The sequence below is a fragment of the Corythoichthys intestinalis genome, chromosome 20 (genome assembly GCF_030265065.1).
Source record: "Corythoichthys intestinalis isolate RoL2023-P3 chromosome 20, ASM3026506v1, whole genome shotgun sequence".
NCBI classification, from domain to species: domain Eukaryota; kingdom Metazoa; phylum Chordata; class Actinopteri; order Syngnathiformes; family Syngnathidae; genus Corythoichthys; species Corythoichthys intestinalis.
The window spans coordinates 38,220,593-38,241,447 of record NC_080414.1 but is presented as its reverse complement, the minus strand read 5'-3'; the positions used below and the strand labels follow the sequence as shown (position 1 = coordinate 38,241,447).

At 37.6% G+C, this 20,855-nt stretch overlaps 2 protein-coding genes across 2 annotated transcripts; one reads left to right on the top strand and one right to left on the bottom strand.

The window, feature by feature from the left end:
- Window positions 1–1,773: 1,773 nt before the first annotated feature.
- LOC130908842 (uncharacterized) lies at window positions 1,774–6,682 on the top strand. The gene is made up of 6 exons (XM_057824710.1): window positions 1,774–2,290; window positions 2,491–2,624; window positions 2,916–3,063; window positions 4,465–4,711; window positions 5,022–5,286; window positions 6,336–6,682. The coding sequence occupies exons 1-5, from the start codon at window positions 1,917–1,919 to the stop codon at window positions 5,040–5,042; spliced, it is 924 nt and encodes a 307-aa protein (XP_057680693.1). The 5' UTR covers window positions 1,774–1,916; the 3' UTR covers window positions 5,043–5,286; window positions 6,336–6,682.
- LOC130908549 (uncharacterized) lies at window positions 6,585–19,069 on the bottom strand. Its single transcript, XM_057824092.1, has 17 exons — window positions 18,970–19,069; window positions 18,798–18,845; window positions 18,242–18,277; window positions 17,863–18,087; window positions 16,904–17,142; window positions 16,083–16,189; window positions 15,372–15,481; window positions 15,102–15,161; window positions 14,677–14,733; window positions 14,355–14,423; window positions 12,214–12,411; window positions 11,850–11,942; window positions 11,081–11,328; window positions 9,749–9,877; window positions 9,493–9,633; window positions 9,052–9,160; window positions 6,585–7,046 (listed from the first exon to the last, which is right to left on the bottom strand). The coding sequence occupies exons 1-14, from the start codon at window positions 19,067–19,069 to the stop codon at window positions 9,776–9,778; spliced, it is 1,692 nt and encodes a 563-aa protein (XP_057680075.1). The 3' UTR covers window positions 6,585–7,046; window positions 9,052–9,160; window positions 9,493–9,633; window positions 9,749–9,775.
- Between the last annotated feature and the right edge of the window lie 1,786 nt (window positions 19,070–20,855).

Genomic DNA, 20,855 nt, shown 5'->3' with positions numbered 1-20,855 from the left:
CCGAGCGCTTCTCGCCAACAAATCACACTAAGATGCTTTTGCACAGCATTTATCATTTTGCTTATAAATGGAATGTATGCAATTATGAAAACCTTTCATTGCCCCTCCCAACATGGCCATCCTGACCAGTGTTGTTAATCTTCCTTTAAAAAAGTAATTAGTTACAGTGACAAATTACTTCTCCCAATAAGTAATTGAGTTAGTAACTCCATTACCTCAATGTAAGATTAATTAGTTGCTCGGCAAAGCAACTGACGTTACTTTTCATGTCCTACACGTTTTTACATGATCCATTCTATAACGTCTTTCACATCAAATATGTTTATATTAACTGACTGAATTGAGCTGTCGTTTTCACCCTACCCCCCCAAAAAAACGTAAGTCACACTTTTCACATTTTTTAAAAATTTTACCTTTATGAGGGCCCAAATACACCAGATGCATGATCGTTCTGGTTCCGGTCCGGCTCAGTGTTGAGTGCGTGCCACGCAGTACGTCAAAAACAGGCAAATCATACCGACTGCGCACGGCTGCGGTCCGCCAACTCAGTTTCCTCGTGAGCTCTCGCGTGATTGCGCGTGCTAAAATGTGCTATTTAAAAACACCGAAAAACATGGAGTCTGTACTCATCAGAGAAGCAGAGAGAGAGCACATTTTTTCTTTGCATAATAATATTTTAGTTGTGTCTGTCTCTTAATTCCAGATTGACTGCATTATGTTGAGATCAGGGCTCTGTGTGTGGGGGATAGGGGGGCGGGGGCCTATTATGCCCTTGGTTGTGTCGGTGGGCTTATACCTTTGTGCACATTTAAAATATATGGCACATAACATCTCATAGAGCTGTTATTAACAACTGTTAAATAATCTGTAATATTTATAAAATGGATAGCGAATTATAGACTACATTAAAAAAACAGCGTACTTAGAATTGGTGTCTCAAAACTGCAGATTTCTGTGCCCAGCGCGAACTGTTGGTTTTTCTATGAAAAGTCAAGTAAAATGTAGGAAAGAAAAAAGAGAAACGTTTCGAATAGACCACCAGGTAGAAACTTGTGGGTGTCTCTTTATTCTCTTTCATACTTTTCCCCCTCGACTCTGTATACAAACCGACATTGTGTGTGCGCCGGGCACGAGAATTTCTGCAGTGGAATCACTTCCAGATACGCTGCATTTTTCTCGCTCAAAGTTGTCAGCACGCCGTGTGTTTGATATCATTGCCAGAAAAACAAACATAGTAGGACACCTTGCAGCTTCCTTTTTAATGCTGTCCTTATAATACCGATCTACTGCATCGTAAATCACTTTGTTACTTTTCACCTCCATGATGAAATGTTCTTTGTCCATGTTTGCGTGTGTTTGTAGCGTGAATAAGCAACTGGGCTGTTGACTCCAGGCTCGGATCTATGGAGGACCAAAGCTGCCAAAATTAAAAATAAAAATAAATCAATCAATAAAAAGAAAAAGAAAAACGAATATAAATACAAAAATAAGAAATAGGGTACAAAAATTAAATATAAATACAAAAATAAATATGGAAATAAATAGCTAATTAAATAAAAGTAGAAATAAAAATGAATATATATACAAAAATAAGAAATTAGATTAAAAATGTAAAAATAAATACAAAAATAAATGTGGAAATAAATACAAAAAAATATCTAATTATTAAAATAAATGTCAATCAATAAATAAAAGCGCTTTTCCCTTTTTTTCACTCATTTCATTGTCAGCATGAAAGTGCAGGTGGAAATGTTATTCAAATGAGGAGGCGTTCCTATGGGTGGCATGGGTTGAACTATTCGCTTATTGGTTGATCGACATGCGTTAGCTGAAATCGACTAGGCATGTCTGTCAGCAAAGAAAAGAGGAAGTCACAAATTCGCACATCACACACAAAAAAAGTTCTGTAATTGAAGATGGAGGCATATAGTTTGGATGCGATTGCGAGGGATCTCCGTCTATTATCGGATATTGCTGACACCAATGCTTCCAAAGACTACATACTGTTCCGAGTGGAACAATTGTTGGAACAGTTAATTTACTTTCACGAAATAAGGGACTTAGAGATCGATAATGTTGTATATAACAATTTGTGTGAAGTCATCGAGCAACTACATGTTGAAGTGGCGAGTTGTGATGATGGCGGACAAGTTGGCCGTCCTTTGCTGGACCTCTCGACGGAAGCCGTGGAGACTTACTTGTTAGTGGGTCTGACAGTACGCGAAATAGCCGACCTACTTGGTGTCAGTGAGAGAACAGTCCACCGTCGAATGTCAGAGCATGGTATAAGGTGAGTTTGTATAACAATGGCATATTTTATAACTTTAAAATGAAATCGTGGTATCGTATGGCATGTTGCACTCTATATATCTGACTGTCACGTTCGCGGATATCAAAAGTATTTGTAACTGCCCCTGTGTAGCTTAGCAGAAGTTACAACTAAGCTCTCACGAAAGCTAACGATATTCCTGCTCACCACCTTGTTTTTAGAGTTTCTGACATGAATAATTCCATTGACAACGCAACGTTGGATGCAGCTGTCACAGAGATCCTAGGTTGTCATCCAAATTCTGGATACAAAATGATGCTAGGACATCTCCGGGCACGAGGTATAAAGGTTCAAAGTAAGTGAATGTCCTTAAGTAACTTGACTTCGACTAAAGTTTTCTTCCAGTCCGAGTAGACAGAATCGAGGAAGCTGTTTCTGTCATTTAAATGAAGTGTACTGTAAAGAGGAAATATTTGTGCTAAAAAAAAATAACAAGCAGGCCGAATCATAAATTTGCCATGCGTGTTAAACCATTTAGTTGATTGAAGTCCTGTTTAATCACAAGAAATTATTTCTTTAGCTTATACTTTATGTAATGCCACCTTTTAAATTGCAACTTGTTTTCCTGTTCTTTCCTTTCATGGAGGAGTTCGTGTGCAAGAATCCATGCGACGTGTGGATCCACAGGGAATTGTAGTCCGCACACTACAACTACAAACTGTCAGGCGTAGAAGATATTCTGTGCCAGCCCCCAACAGTCTATGGCATATAGAAGGCAACCCTAAACTCATAAGGTAAGGCTTTATGTCGGGGAATTAAGAAGTAAGTACGAAAATAAAGACCATATTTTTTTCCACCTATTTTGGAAAGATAAACAAATATATAAAACAGTCCATTTTAAATTAAATTGAAATATTTTAACACGATAGGCAATTGTTGCAAGGTATCTGAAATTAGACACTGCCAACACAAAAATAACAGGTGTGTAATTTTTTTTTTTTTTTTTTTAAGAAATCTCTCAAACAAATCTTAATGTTAAAGTGAAGATTGCAAATACCAAGTCTGTCATAGACACAGGCAAATGATATAGTAAATCCAATAATGCAATTGAAAAAATATGTGGCGGAAAACACTCAGGTGACTTGAAGTTCCACTTTGAGACCCCCAACTTTCAAAATTGTTTGATATGCATTTGTGATACATCATTGGAAAGCTTCAGATCTAAATTTTCTGGGGAAAGAAAAATTTTGGACAGGGGCGCGTTTAAAAAAATGTTTTTTAAACAGCAAAACCCTATCTGCAGAGCACGCAAGAGCAGAATTACAGACGGCATTACTTTAACGAGACATTATCGCGTACTTACCTTGTTTGATCCAAAAACTCAATGTAGCATGTATCACTGAGTGTCAAGACACAGCCGTGAATGGCCACTGCTGGATTTTTGGGGATTTTATGGGTGAAACATGGTAATATAACAAGGGTCGCGATGCAGAAATCGCAGACATCAAGGAGTGGTCGAGATTTTCATTTTCACATATTTACCCCTTTAAACATTTTTTTTCAATTTTTCTTTGGATCGATTATTTATCTAACATATCGGAGAAAATGCGACAGGAAAAAAATAAAAATAAAAAAATAATACAATTAAGCGATAGTTATGAGGTAGATATCCGTGACTTTTTTTACCTATGCCATTTTTTGCATTGTGACATAATTTGTTTTAAAGTTTAAAATATGTGAATAATTTTTTTAAAGATTTTTTTTAAAAACGAAATATGAGACATCGATTAATGATTCTAAGCTAAAAATTACATTGTCAATAGTAAATATAATTACCTTCTTTTTATGGCTGGGTTGAAACAAAAGCGGTTGCACAACGTCTGTAAACGGGGGTTTTCAGGGTAAAATGGACAAATAAAAAATAGTTCGGGGGCTTACTGCGCCATGAATCTGCTATGGTAGCATATAGACATATTGTTCTATCAAACACAACAGTTGCTTTGGCTTAAAATACAGCAGTTTTCTTTTAAAGAGGAGTGCAAGAGCAGAAACGGCTTTTTCAGTCTTGTCTGTTTTCCGTCATATACATATTCCTGTATATGTTATATATATATTGATGAAACTATGCCCTTTTACTTCACATTGAGCCTCAATGGTGTCCCAAGTGATCCCTGCTTCTTTCACTCTTTTGACAGATGGAGAGTTGTGGTCCATGGTGGAATTGATGGCTTTAGTCGTCTAATTGTCTACCTTCAAGCTGCCACAAACAACCGTGCTACGACTGTGCTGAACAGCTTCATGCGAGCTGTCCAAACCTATGGAGTACCATCCCGTGTTAGATCGGATAAAGGGGGCGAAAATGTCGAAGTAGCACGATATATGGTGTCACAGAGGTGTGAACTGCAATGCTCACATCACAGGAAGAAGTACACACAACCAAAGGTATTTTAAACTTCTATAAACAAGTGTTACTTTAAGTTAATATGGTTTTCCACTGGTTTAATATTGGATACATACATGTGACTTCTGTACTTTTTTTTAGTTTGGGTGTGCACGTGTGTGAGGCTAATACCAAACTTACTTGGGGAGCCAAAGTAAAAAAAAAAAAAAAAGATAAATACATGTTAGTTTTCTGATCCAGAAGAGATTGGAGCCCTTCACAAGCCTGTTTTTCAATCACCAACCTGCATCATTTCATATTCTTTGGTAATTTAAAAAACTGAATGTGTTGTTTGTGTTTTCTCAATTCAAGAATAGAGAGGTTATGGCGTGATGTCTTTGGGGGAGTGCTAGACCTCTTCTACTCTTGCTTCTGCAATATGGAAAGTCAAGGCCTACTCAACCCAGATGATGAAATCCACATCTATCCATTGCACTGGAGCTTTCTGCCACAAATACAGTCTCACCTTGAGTTCTTCATGGATGGATGGAATCACCACACACTGCGTACTGAAAGAAATCAGTCACCTCTTCAGTTATGGACTCTAAACCAGCGTGCGGAACATGAGTCCTCCCAGGTATGCTTGTACCGATAGTAAAACCTTTAAAGTGAAAGTTTGGAATTTCTGACATCAGGTTTGATTTCCGAGGTAGCGGGGGTGTTATTCATCGGTGGAGTTGGTTAAAAAAAAAATAAGTGCAGTTTATTTTCAGAGCTCTGGAGTGGCTAACATAGCGCGAGTCAATGGTACTGGCTTAACATGCCAATAAAGAAATTATAGTAACAGATCTAACATCGTCAAATAAAATTAAAATGCAGTGCATTGTTTGAAATACCCATGCGGCCACAACAGTGTCACACTAAACTGCCGTAATTCATGTCATTCTGCGGGACTTTTTAATTAGATGCGTAATGCAACCACAATAGAAAGGAGTGCTTCGGCCACTTGTGCTCAGTCTGCTGAGTTTTGACTGAAGGATGGTGAAAATCAGCGGTGAAAAAAAACAACTATGTGATCACTGTCCTCGTTGCTGAGGCAGCATGTTCTCTGCAGAGCTGCTAGATTACAAATGTTGCTGTTCATGCTACAATTATTGACACGCAATCGTAAGTTGTATTAAATTCATCCTGAAAATATTGATTGCATGTGTCCTCTGTGATTTTCATGTGCACGTATGTCGTTTTTTATTGGCATGCTAGCTAGTCCCCATTGACTCGTACCATCTTAGCCACTCCGGAGCCTGGAAACTGACAGATTGCACGGAATTTTTTTTAAACAAACTCCACCCACAAATAACATCCACACTAATCCCGCAAACTTGTAAATTAAGCCTAATGTAAAAAAATTCTGAATGTTATGTGTAACAATTGAGTGTCAAACTTTCCATTTTGCAGCCTTGTCCTCATTTTTTCCTTATTATGAAAATAATCACATACACTTTCACAGTCTAAGCTAAGCACATACAGGTTAGGCTAATCAATAACTAAACTGGCCATATAGGATGTGTGCATGTTTAGTTTGATGTATTTTAGGACTAGTTGGTTCAACTTTTAATTACATAATTCTTTGGTGTTTAATGGGACAACTGCTTTAAGATATAATTTTTGTTTACTTTTGAACTTCAGCCAGACACAGAATATGGCATTGACTGGGATGGTCCACATGGTCATCACCATGTAGGTGTCACAGTCCCTGAAGTGCAGCTGCCACAGGCCTTGACTCCTGAAGAAATTCAGCAGCTGCCAGAACCCCGTGGGCCCTTTTCTGATGTACTGAATGTCTACAGTGAGACAGTATCCGTCCTACATGAAATATTTGGACTTGTTTGAAGTGGCATGTTAGTTGTGGTTGATATGTCAGTACTTTTACGCAGTGTGAAAAAAATAATAAAGGCAAAGATTGTTTTTCAGCGAAGTAACATTTTTTTGTTGAACAGTAACACAATACAAATAATAACAGTAATGTAACATTTTGTTGAACAGTAACACAATACAAATAACAGTGATAATAAACAGTCAATGGGTGGACAAAACCAGACTTCCAGCACAACTTACCCTTTAAAAAAGGGGGAAAAAATGTCCACTGGGCACTAACATGTGCCAACTTTTTTCCCCCTCCCTAATACTGGCCAAAGCCAGCATATGTGCTTGACATGCTTGCCATCAGCATTCTATTAAATATAAAATAATTGTCTGTGTCTTTGGGGAGCTTCAGTGTAAAAAAGCAAGTAGATGCTTGAGGAAGAGGGATCTCAGTTATTTCAACATTTAGGTGTTCAGGAACAACATCCCAACCTGTCCAAAATTTGAGGAGAAGTTTAAGCTCCTCGGAAGTACCTAGAAGAAAAAAGATGACAAAATACAGCTGAATAAGTTCGCGTATCGATGTTTGAAAAAGCTCAAAATACTAGTACTGGGTTTAAAAATCAATATTTTTTTTCCCTTTAGCCTAATATTGATTGGTTGAGGTTTCAAAGTAATAATCATAAAATAGCACTATGTGTGCACTTTGAAACGTGAAAAGAATGGAAATAATTGGCTTGACTTTAGTTTGAAATATTTACGTAAAATTAATGATAACTGACCGTTTAAGCAAGTCTAGACCAGACATGTCCAAAGTCCGGCCCGGGGGCCAAATGCGGCCCGTGGTCAAATTTCATCTGGCCCCCAGCCTCTGTCATAAAATCAATAACGTCTGGCCCGCACACAGACTTAAGAAATTGGTCAGCAGTACTGCTACCAGCATATGAAGTAGCTTACACACTAAATGCTGCTCCTCATTTACCCACTAAAAGGCTGCAGCACTCTTAGCAACATTACCCCGTGTGACCAGTTATTTCCAATTTTCTAAAATGGCGACAATCAACAACAACAAAAAGTTGACTGCAACGGCCGACGCTTCAAGGATAGGTGGAAATTGGAGTATTTCTTCAATATATTACGCAACAACTGTGTCTGCCTCATTTGCAAAGAGGCAGTCGCTGATTTTAAAGAGTTCAATGTGAGACGATATTACCAAACAAGACACGCTGATATGTACGACAAGATTACAGGGAAGATACGCAGCCAGAAATTGAAGCCACTTGAAGCTAGTTTCATTTCACGACAGCAGTATTTCGCAAGAGCTCGAGAGTCGAAAGAGAACGCCACAAAAGCTAGTTGCAAGATTATTGAAATTATTAATTAAAAAAATAGTAATAAAGCAAATGTGACACACAGAATGACTTGCTAAAATTTGCTAAAATATGTTGTTCTACGTAAAGGACGTCAGCCAAAGTCGGCCCCCCACATTTTTACCACACCAAATCTGGCCCCCTTTGCAAAAAGTTTGGACACCCCTGGTCTAGACCAGGGGTGTCCAAACCTGTCCTCAAGAGCCGCTGTGGGTCTTTTTTTTTTTTTTTTTTTGTTGAGTAAAATAAAGATGATTCTGCATACTTTCCTTGAGTGTTAGGTTTCTGATGTGAAAACTGATTTGAAAACATGTCAAAACTGCACACACAAAAATGTCGCCATTTCGGGCAGCAATTTAAGAAACTTAAATACTGCTATTGATCTTGAAAATATAGGTGATTATTTGTGCATCTAGCATAAAATCTGATAATTTCATAGCCATTTTAAGTTTTTTTTATACTTAAAAAATAATTAATCTGGATTTTATTAGGGAACGACTGAATTTTTTTTTTTTTTTTTTTTATGCCGCTGCTCATGGAGACTCGTATATGCCTGAGGGAGGTGCCTGTTTTGGTTTTGAAAATATTTGAATTATAATTTTTATTATTATTAAAAATAGCCCCCCTATGGATTGGCCCCGAGCCCTGTGTCCCGTTAACTGATAGTGAAGTCTATGGAAAGCATTCAACGAGACACCAGCCGGTGCAAACAGTCCTGGGCCTGAGGCAAGCTTTGGATGAAATTTATTTAAATTATCATTGCTATTATCAGTTTATGTTCAATAAATCACACATGAATAACGTAACTGGATTGGGGTTATTTCTTTATGTATTCATATTTTTATTAATGTACCAAAATTAATGCAAGAAGTTTCTATTTGCCACATTGCTTCATCCAAAAATATCTTCCGTAAGTAAATTTGGTACTACGTGAAATCCTTAACTAACTCAAGAATTCTATCAAAGTGAATCGATTTTGGAAATCAGCATCGATACCATGCACCACGCTGCATAATTTCATGTTTTATTTTTTTGCCGTTTCCTTGATACTTAAATATATGTATATTTTGTGATATTGGAGTGAATTGATTAAAAAAAAAATTAGAATTTAATCCAACTATTGTGAATCGAAATTCATTCAGGAAATTAGCCGCACAAAATTTTCTTACTTGTACTAATGAAGCGGCGGAGAAAATCCAAAGCTCTGTGTTGTTGTTGAATGCTACAGGCGTCATCATCGACATCTTCCTCTGGCCAGACAATCTTTTGTAAAATCATCTAGGGAAAAAAATTATTTCCAGGTGAGGCCAATCAGAGTAATTCAGGTACATGAAAAATTAGAATATCAAATTAAAGGTTTTCTTTCTGTTTTTTAAGATGCAAGTCCTGATCGGAAAAAAAATCCCCAAAAATGAAACTTGAAATATATGGATTTGAATGTTATTAATTCATTTAATTTGTCAAATAACCTTTTCAGTTTAATTACAAAAATAGAACTTTTCAGGATATTCTAATTTTCCGAGGAGTATCTGTGGATGCCAAAGGTTTGGTCATGCAGTTATATTAAAAAAAGATTTGCATTGATAAAAATTGCATTTCATTTACTCTACCTCTGGTGTCATCTCCACATCTGAGGCCCTTGGGAAAAAATAGGCAACAGCATCTGGCCTGGAGCTTAGGAATTCCCAGATTCCCGTCTCTTTCATTCCCCGTTTGAGCTGTTTGATCTGTATCAAGATCCTTCCAAGAACCTTATAACAGGCATAATACTGAATTTTTACCTCAGCAGGTGTTAAAGACATACACATTGCGAAACTGTTAATGTGCATTCATGTTTTTAATATTAGCAATTTCGAAGACACTTACTGCATGAGTAAGGATTCTGTCCTTTAGCTACCACCTATTTTCGCTTGTGACAGGAGGCAAGTCCCAGGGCAGGCTCACTGCAAGAACCTTCGATTTTTCCTCCTCCTGGAGGATCTCTGTTCCTTCCAGCTGATGAAAGAATCACAATATACAAAATTTTGGGAGCCAGTCTTGACATTGTGTAAAATTATGCTCACATTAAAAACAAATAACTTCAAAGGCCAACTGTTGTTATGCACTGATACAATTGGAATTATTCACGTTAAATAGCCATGTACAGTGTATCACAAAAGTGAGTACACCCCTCACATTTCTGCAGATATTTAAGTATATCTTTTCACGGGACAACACTGACAAAATGACACTTTGACACAATGAAAAGTAGTCTGTGTGCAACTTATATAACAGAGTTAATTTATTTTCCCCCTCAAAATAACTCAAAATATAGCCATTAATATCTGAACCCCTGGCAACAAAAGTGAGTACACCGCATGGGAACTATGGATATCCCTAAATGTTCAAATTGAGTACTGCTTGTCATTTTCCCTCCAAAATGCCATGTGACTCTTTATAGGAGTGCTGTCAGCATTGCTGCAGAGACTGAAGGGGTGGGGGGTCAGCCTGCTAGTGCTCACACCATACGCCACACTTTACATCGAAATGGTGTGCATGGCTGTCACCCCAGGAGGAAGCCTCTTCTGAAGATGGTACACAAGAAAGCCCAAAAACAGTTTGCAGAAGACATGTCAACCAAGCACATGGATTGCTGGAACCATGTCCTTTGGTCTGATGAGATGGGCGGGCTTTAACAGGCTGACCCCCCACCTCTTCAATCTCTGCAGCAATGCTGACAGCACTCCTGTAACAAGTCACATGACATTTTGGAGGGAAAATTACAAGCAGTACTCAATTTAGACATTTAGGGATGTACGTTTTTCATAGGTGTGTACTCACGTTTGTTGCCAGGGGTTCAGATATTAATGGCTATATTTTGAGGGGGGAAATAAATTAACTCTGTTATATAAGTTGCACACAGACTACTTTTCATTGTGTCAAAGTGTCATTTTGTCAGTGTTGTCCCATGAAAAGATATACTTAAATATCTGCAGAAATGCAAGGGGTGTACTCACTTTTGTGATACACTGTATAACATAAAATTCTAAGCTTAAATATTCCTGATTAAAAAATTTAAAAAATCCCCATGAAAAGTCAATGTCATATCTGCAGTTATTAGAGAAATGTCAAAGCACAATAAATTTGAGTGTGTGTGTGGGAGGGGGGGGGGCAAGAAAAGTGATTAAACAAAAACAGGATAATTGAAAATTTACAAACCAAGGTAATAACCTCACGAACTTTTTGATCCACACAGTCCTCAAGGGTAATAGTTGCTGTCTCTTGCGATCCCCCAAACAGGACATGGATCACAGCAAGGCTTAAGCCGAAAAGACGTGGGCCATCATGTAAAAAGCAATGACCCAATATACGGCCTGCTACCACAAACATATCACTCTCCTGTAGTTCCCGAGAGGTGGATGGCACTAGGTGATCCTGCTCACCCTCAAAGAGAAGAGTCCTTACTCCTGAATTAAAAAGGCATTTTATTTTCAAACTAAAATAACACTTTAAAAAATCTTTACATTTGATAAAGAAAATATGATGAGACCAAAACCTTACCATCACAATTATGGTATTGAAAACAACATTTAACAATATACAGTAAACCTCAATAATTGGTCAATAATTCTTGCTGAGAATTTTAATAAAAAAACAATTAATAAAACACTAATATTAAAGTACTGACAAGTTTTATAAAGAGAGGGTAAGCGAAATAGAGGTAGAATTTTGTTGAATCGACAACTTTAAAAAATTTTGACATGGCAGAAACCTGCCACCATCTTGCAGTGTTGAATACATTGAAGCATTGTATGCTGAGATAATACAGGATTATACAGAAACAAAAAAAATGTGAATAAACATTTGTCGCTTAAGTGGCGACATGCATATAAATGATAAAAGACGGGTCACTGTGGTACAACCAACCATATCTAAAGATTTCTCTTAGACTCAAAGGATAACTTGAAAGAAATTTTTAGTATCTTACCCTTTGCTTCATCCAGAATGAATCCAGTTTGTAGGTAGTCCATGACAGTTGATAGAACATACCTGGTGACCCCATCACCAATGGCAGCATCACCTTGCAAAATTTCAAAGGGAGATAATGTCAAACAAATCATTCCAGAGGCTGTTTTTTATTGATATAAAGCTTGTAGATTCAGTAATGAGCAATCTATTCAGCAAACAGACACCAGGATGAAGAAAACACATTCTGGTAAGTAATTTACATATTGTACAGCTACATTATTTAACAGGTTTATCTCCTTTCTTTGTTCATGCCTGCACAAAAATTAGGTGAAATGTGATTGCTTTTGAACATGTTCTATCAACACACTTGACTTGGCGTGTACCTGTAAGTTTGCACTGCAGTTGATTAGCCCACTGCACCCGTGGCCTCTTATAGAAAGATACAATGGCTCGGTTCCTGTCCTCCACTGAATCCAGCAGACTTAGATTAAAAACTTGGTGGTTGCCGTCTTTGTGGGCCTCACGAGTGATGTGTGTAAAAAGTTGTGCTGCCTTGATGGGATCCACCTCTGTAATCCAAGCTTAAAAACAAATCGAAGGTGGTCAGTGCTTGCATGAGCATATTGAGGAATAAGATAAAATGAGTTCATTAAGAGTATGAGAAATGTACGATTACGTCAAAAAATGAACTAACAATGGAAGTCATTCAGTACAGTTGAGTGCGTTCAGATAGTAGATATAATTTTATTACATTTTGTCATGTTGCGGCCTTATGCTCACAAAATAATGTTCTTCTCAAATGTTCCTTGTGAACAATACTTGATGGCATGCACGTCTGATCTATTCTTTACTGTCATCTGCAAAACCTTATATAGCTGGGTAGGTTTCTGTTTTATGAAGACAAATTCAAAACTACCTGGAATTGGTCACGCTAAAGTGTCTGGATCAATGTGATAGTTGTAAGGGTGTAACGGTACACAAAAATCTCAGTTCGGTACATACCTCTGTTTTGAGGTCACGGTTCGGTTCATTTTCAGTACAGTAAAAAAACAAAATGCAAAATATAAATGTGCTAGTTGCGTATTAAACACTTTTGTGCTTTCAACACTAGGAACATTAGCCTATACGAAGCTAGAATTCTGCTCGAAAAGTAGCGGGTATTTAAAGATAATCCAACAACAATTTGCCTTTCAGTATTGGTCAGCTTTTTTTCTGAAAGAAAGAAGACAAAAGAAGTCCTGTGCCAAAGAGAAAAGCAATCCCAATGACAAAGATTTTAACATGTATTTTACAAATGAAATGCCTCAATGAAACATTTTTTTTTTCTTATGAACGGTTTTCTAAAGCTTTATTGGTGGATTTTCTCAAAGCGCCACACAAAAATTAATAAATTTAATTGTGTAAGCAGAATGAGTGTATTATTCTTATTATTTAATTACAGGTGTTTTAGCTCATTTCATTTTATTTAAATGGGCTATTATTTATTTCATTGTGTGTTTATATTTCACAAATGTGATGTAGTATTCATTTATATTGTATATTTTATGTTGTATAACTTTAGTTCCTATGTGAATATTAGTTCCTACTTGTTTTGTTGTGGTAGGAAGGTTTTGTATTGAACACGGGGCCGTGTTGGTGATTATTATAGCAGAGAAGACGGCAGTAAATCAACAAAGACAAGTCAACTGTGCCCCCATCTACCACTCAAGAGATCTGATGGACTCAAAAAGTAGGTTACGATTGCATATTAGTTTGAAAATCGATCGGATCCACCTATTACACGAGTGACTTCCGGCCCGATCCTAGCTAGTAGTATTGACGCAGCAGGGCCGCGTCTCGCGTCAAATAATAAACTCTGCCGTTCTTTTCGCGTGCGTCGCTTTGAGCCGCTTCTGGGACGCATCTAACACGCGGCCGCACTGCGACTGGTGTGCATTGGCTGATTAACTTTACCGCCCGCGTTTCATTGCGTTCTCGCGGCGGCCATGTTGTCGCGCCATTGACGTTTCTGGGTTATACTGTCCTACCTGCTTGGTCGTCATTATAGTAGAGAAGACGGAGTAATTATAATCTACACAAAGAAACTCTAACCCGATCGACTCACAGCCTCGAAAAGTAAGGGTTATCTTACGTCAGAAACTCGTACGGTACGCGTCCGTTCCGAACCAACTACCACGTACTGAAACGGTTCAATACTATTACATGTACCGTTACACCTTTAGATATTTGATTTTTTTCTTGCTTCAATCTACTTTTAAACTAAATAACTTGCTGTCTCATTTGTCAGTGCGCAACATTTTGTCTGGACTCCCAATGATGAGGCATGTTTTTCATGGAACATTGCTGCATCAATGCCAAATTAAATGCAAAATAATTCATACTTAATGTTAATAGGTTAATGCATATACAGAGAGGATGCAAAGATGGTGACAGTAGTGAATTTGAATAGTGATTGCAAAATTGGTTCCTAGATTTGTGATAGGCGTTAAGAGCAGCAAAAATGATCATTCATGTTCAACCATACCATCTACGCCGTCTACTGGATGTTCAGGATCTCCTAATGGGTCCCGCAATTGGTTTGATGAATTTGCCGCTGATGAAAATATAGGCAAAATATTAAAATGTAGCAATAGATTTTTTGTACATTGATAGTTCTCTCAAAGGGGTCTTTCATTCTGCCCACAAATTATTTTTTTAAATCAGCGTAGTAAAAAATTAATCACTTGATGGTTATTAGAAGTGTTGCCAAATGTGAAATGTGTCATTCAGCCACAAAATTTATCCAGAAAGAAAGCAGAACACAAACCCTGAGCTGAATGTGTCCAAATCATTCAAGTTCAACCTACCATCCACTGGATGTTCAGGATCACCTGATGAGACCCCCAGATGGTATGATGAGCTTGCTGTTGATGGGAATACAGAAAAATATTAGAATGTAGTAACTTCCAATGTACATAACATCTGTTATCTAAAAAGGGGTGCTGTATTTCACTTTTTTTTAATCAGCACAATGACATATTCAATCATTGGACTGCTACTAGAAGTGAGGCCAAATATGAAACTTTTAAATCATCCACAAAATATATCTGGAAAGAACATCAAATACAAACCCTGAGCTGAACCTATGTCTAGGCTGTCTGCAACCATTGCACCAACCTCTTGTGAGATCAGCGCACCTACCCACTCGATCCAGTTGTAGTCTCATTCCCACCAAATAAGCACAAAACTTTCTTCTTAGCTAAATCATCCAAATCAGTCATGTTCAACCTACCTTCCACTGGATGTTCACGATCTCCTGATGGGACCCTCAGCTGGTGTGATGAGCTTGCTGCTGATGGGAATATGGAAAAATATTAGAATGTAGTAATAGCTACAGTATGTGCATTGAAGTTATCTCAAAAGGGGTTCTGTATTAATTTCACTTATTTTTAATCAGTACAATGAGATATTAATTGATTGGATTGTTATTAGAAGTAAGGCCAAATATAAAACTTGGCAATCATCCACAAAATATATCTGGAAAGAAACTCTGAATACAAACCCTGAGCTGAAACTGTGTCCAGGCTGTCTTCAAACATAGCCACCTCTTGTGAGGTCAGCGCACCTGTCCCACTGGATCCAGCTCTAGGCTCATTATCACCCTGTGAATGACTTCAAAGAATACAAATTAAGTAGGTGGTTAGTCTAGTATCATGCCAATACATACAGCCACTTCAATCAGTGCCTTCCGTAACAGTAATTCAACACATGCAGTTTCTTGCATTGAAGAAGTTAAAAACATTCATAATACTTTTGAGGCTTAAGTGACATTTCGAGCCAAATATCAATTTCGTCAGGATGGGAAAAAAAATAGTGTGGACTTGATTTTGTGTGTTAAAAATACGATTGATACTATTTCATTAAAGATACCCAAATTTTGAGAACCAGAAGTAATTTGAACACAAGCAGATGTCCTGCATTGGTTTCTTTCAAAAACTGATCAGCGAACGGCCGACCAGTTGAGGGAGCAACTTAATGTGTCTGCCAATAAGATGAAAAAAAAAAAAAAAAAAGACAAGTACAATATTGACTAACCAACTGGGCCACTATGAAGTACGCTAAAAAAACACTGGTACAGACATAATAATAATATAAATTTGGACATATTATTTGGACATTTATGATATGTCTGCCCTAAATAAGTTAAGTACATTTGACAGCTGACAAAGTATCATTCTCATCATCATGACTAAATCGAAATTTTGGTCAATACCTTAAGCAAGCCACATTGTGTTGCCTTATTTGGGAAAATGGAAATTCCTCTCCACACACAATGCATGCAGTCTGTGGTCCAATTTCCGTCCTCACATCACTCGCTTCCTATGTTCAAAGAAGTATAACTCATTTTAGAACATACAAAGGCCTTAGAAAAATGTTAAATCTGTTTCCATTAAGTGTACGAATGATTTCGTGTTGCCAACATCATGTGAATGGAAAAAAATAATAATAAAAAATAGACCGATAAGTTTTTGTCAGGGTGAATTTGGAGCCAATATTTACTTTCAGTGAAAGCGAAAGTACTGGTGTTAAAATTTTTAAAGTTACAAACTCATTTATCAACTTTGTTAAGACATCTCTTTGCATATTTTATTGAAGAACTTTTCAGATTTGTGAAATATTTTTTTAAGTTAGACAACAGACATCTTTGTTTTACAATACTCAAAAAGTGTTCAGGGAGTCCCCAAGGTTATCAGCACGCCTGAAAAAGTTTGATGTAAACAGGTTAAAAAAAATCTATGAAAACATAAGCGTTTTCAAATACATATATATATATACAGTAATATGTGTATGTATACAAAAAATAAATTGATCAATTATTAGACAATAGATTTTTTTTAATAAGGCCAATGCAAATAGTTGTCAAAATGCTGAATATCAGAGCCGATAATTGCCTCGACCAACAATTGGTCCATCCCTAATTAAAAGGGATGATTTTACAATTTCACAAACTGTTTATTCATGTTGGCAATTTTGGATAATATTTTTTTAATATTAAAAATTATTATAAACAACATATCTGAAATTAAGTATTACTTGTTCCATGCTCATGCTGAGCTGCAGAGGGCGAATATAAATTGTTGTCTGGTTTATTCCAAGACTTGGATCTTTCAGATAGTCCACAGTGTAGCCTCTGTTAGGACATGGAAGAGGAAGCAGTTGGCGGCTCCTTGTACTTCCCCTGAGTCTCAAAAGTTCAAACCCCCCTGCATCCTTCAACTTGGGAAAGGCTGATAGGATAAATTCTTGGAAATGACCAGGGCATGATGGGTCACCTAAGAAATAATGCACAGAGGTTCTTAGAAAAATCAATGCAAACTGTACAGATCATGGTAAATCTTGTCAATAACAATACAAAACATATTACTTATTGAATACTGACATTAAACTCAGACTACAAAAGCTATTTGAAAAGAAGATCAGAGTGAAGCTACTGAAAACGTAGGATTAAAATACACCAATAAAATATCAAGTCTTATATTCATATACTCTTATTTGTTTTACACACCCAAAGGTGAAACACTTGAAGGTCTAATTGGTTTATTTGACGTATACATCTTAATTTTGTGTCTGCCTGTAATAGCAAATGAAGGTAACTGGTGTTATACTTGTATAGCGGTTTTCCACCTTTTATGGCCCTCAAAGTGCTTTACACTACATCCCAATCCAATTACTGGTGACTGAGCACCAGGAGCAACATGGGGTTCAGTATCTTGCTCAAAGATACTTAGATGAGTTCATCAGGTTCGGAGAATCGAACCCACAGCATCTGGGTTGGGGGACAACTACTCTACCACTGAGCCACACCACCCCCGCGGTGAAAGAACTGACTGAAATGATCTGACAAGTTGTCTTGACAAAATGTGCTCCAGTTCCAAGTTACAATTTTCTTCAGTATAATATGGAGAAACTTGTAGCCACACCTACTGTAAATTGCACATTTGAATGCAGAGTAGTAACTGAGGAGATGAAAATCACAAAATTACATAATTTACCTTGAAAGTTCAAGCGGCTCGCACCCAGCTCTGCTCTTTGGAGACGTTCCTTCTCAATGGCCGTTGGTGCAAAGTTGGAATCTTTTTTAGCAAGGCAACAGAACATATGTGTGTAGCTATACCGCTGGATTGATCTTGGCTGCCTGGATGGCTGCCTTGACAGCTGCCTAGTAGTCTGCCTCGGCCTAGCAGATGTGTAGGCAGAAAATAGTCTTGAAACTTCAGCTATAAAGAAGAACACAAAACAGAATTTGAGGTATCAAAAAAAACCAATGGCTTTAAGTAAAAGGCAGCCTTCTTTTAGCTACGGTATGTGACATGGGTATGCGATATTACATTGTATGTACAGTATGTATGGAAGACATGTTGCAAAGCTTACCATCAACAGGGTGATGTCGGCCAACTGTTGGTGTTCCTGATACGACACTGGGTGTAAATGTTATTTAACAATACACAAATATTGGTACACTGACCTACAGTGGAGTACATTAACCATGACATTCATGACAACCATTATTGACAAAATGATGCAATATTTTGTGGCTTATTTTCTTATTACTTGGTGATTTCAACAGTCTTACTGACTGCTGCTTGTACAAATATGAATTATATTTGCTATTTTGTAGGGTATATTTATTGGTAATTGTGCATTTGTAATTTGGCATATAGATGTACCACATAAGCATACTATGTGCCCTCTCCGTGGCATTGCTTGGAGGCCCTAAGCCTCAAGATTCGTCGTTCATTCGGAGCGACATTACGCTAAGATTTACCATTTTTTTGTAATCATGACTCTCAGCCCCTAGTTAAGAATACACCTAAAACGTGCTATCGTAAACCACACAAACTTAAATGTGTCAATTTTGCTTCACTAATGGGCGCTAAAACATCACGCTAAACTGTCCTTGTGAGTTTAACGTTGTTAGCAAATTTACCTGTGTCCTGTCTTGCCTCTCCTTCCTGAGCTCCATCCGAGGTATTAGCTTGTGGAAGAGGATATAGACTCAACTTAGCTCAAATTGACTTAGTAAAAAGTTAAAAAATTAAAAATAAAAAATAAAAACACAAAAAAAAACACATTACCAATTTAATACGTTTGATATGTACCTCGTTCCAACTCATCCAAACGATTGGCAGCCTCCCGCAGCAGCGCAGACACTGACCTTCTCGACGACTCCATTACTTTGCCGCAAAATATCTGCGTCATTTTAACTTGGTCTTGGCGAACAGCAGGTAGGCAGGCAGGCCTAGTCGAGCTCTGAACTATCATGTTGATTGACCAATGGGTGAATAGTTCAACATATGTAGGACCGCCCCCTTATTTGAATAACATTTCCACCTGCACTTTCATGCTGACAATGAAATAAGTGAAAAAAAGGGAAAAGCGCTTTTATTTATTGATTGACATTTATTTTAATAATTAGATATTTTTTTGTATTTATTTCCACATTTATTTTTGTATTTATTTTTACATTTTTAATCTAATTTCTTATTTTTGTATATATATTCATTTTTATTTCTACTTTTATTTAATTAGCTATTTATTTCCATTTTTATTTTTGTATTTATATTTAATTTTTGTACCCTATTTCTTATTTTTGTATTTATATTCGTTTTTATTTTTAGGCTCTGAATCTCTTCTCTCTCTCCTATCTTTGCTCTCGTTGTTTTGAAAAAAATCACACAAGGTTCATGGATATGTCATTCACGAAAAGTTTAGGGCAGTTGACTGTTTTTGCTAAAAAACAAAAACAAATGATTACTATATTATAGCATCTGTAAGGACAACGCCCACTTGTTGAAGATAATGCGTACACAACAGGAAAACTCCATTATTTTCAATTATTTGTAGCAACCTAAACGCCACCAACTGCATGTAAAAAAAAGTTGCCCGAGAGTTTAAGATGACTCTCGCCGCACTAAATGCTAATGCCAGCGAGAACGTGAATGCCATGCTAACGCGCCGAGCCACCTAGCATCGCGTTTGTAACGGCGTCCCTCCTCCCCTCTCCCGCTCTGCTCTCTCCGTGTCTCTCAGACATCTCTCGTCATTCGATCAAATTGTAGTAACGCAGGCCTTCACATCATCAGTTACGGTAACGACGTTGCAAAGATTAATTAGTAATTAATCAGATTACTCACGATTGACAAAAATAAACCGCATTAGTAATGCCGTTATACTCTAACGCGATTATTAACAACATTGACCCTGAGGCCCGGTTCCCCTCAGAGTCAATGCATTTACGTTAAACTGAAGTCGAAACGATCTTATCTCTCATTGCCATTGACGGTGCTAGACGTCAATCCATTTGAAGCGAGAGGGCTGGCCACGAAGGAATGAGCTTTCAATCACTGCCACCCTACCGCTTCAAATGAAATGAACATCTACTAGTGAAGGAATTAGTATCTTTGCCCGTATTTACAGTTTGACTGTTTGTATTACTCTAACACACCCAATACAAAGAAAATAGCATTTAAATCATAGTTTAAGAAAAAAACTTGAATATATTTAAAGTATATGTCGTTGGAGTTGAAGTGTTTGGAATTTGCAGTGCCAAAACAACGGGCAGATAAGGGCGATAACAACTACAGGATGCCTGCTGACTACGAAAGCCAAACGCACGCGTCATGCAGATAACTGAGCGAAATTGACGCTGGCGGAGCGAGACAAGCACGGAATGGCCAAGACATCTACAAGGACCACCTCTGGACCACCAAATCCCACCATCAGCTCTTCTGGTACCAACAATGGACAGTCCAAAGTAGTGAAAGGAAATCCTCTCCTCCCACAAGGAACATCTGATAACGGAGGAACCCGTTGGATACTTAGCACTCAAGTGGCGCTGAGGCTGGCAAAATCCTCAACTCTCATTGCTGTGACAACAGTAACACCTGAACTCTCCTGAGGCAGGGAAGACGGCAGCGTCAGACCTGGCCGTGACTGTTAGCGCCTTGCTTGAACTCAGCTTTTGGACAGATCGCAGTCTTAAAGT

Bases quoted from the DNA above. Each gene is read 5' to 3' on its own strand.
- LOC130908549 (XM_057824092.1), bottom strand. From the start codon at position 19,069: ATGACGCAGATATTTTGCGGCAAAGTAATGGAGTCGTCGAGAAGGTCA. The intron at 18,088-18,241 runs GTAAGCTTTGCA...TCTTCTTTATAG, and splicing joins CCGACATCACCCTGTTGATG to CTGAAGTTTCAAGACTATTT. The intron at 9,878-11,080 runs GTTTGTAAATTT...TTCTTTCATCAG, and splicing joins TTCGTGAGGTTATTACCTTG to CTGGAAGGAACAGAGATCCT.
- LOC130908842 (XM_057824710.1), top strand. From the start codon at position 1,917: ATGGAGGCATATAGTTTGGATGCGATTGCGAGGGATCTCCGTCTATTA. The intron at 2,291-2,490 runs GTGAGTTTGTAT...CCTTGTTTTTAG, and splicing joins ATGTCAGAGCATGGTATAAG to AGTTTCTGACATGAATAATT. The intron at 4,712-5,021 runs GTATTTTAAACT...TCTCAATTCAAG, and splicing joins AGAAGTACACACAACCAAAG to AATAGAGAGGTTATGGCGTG.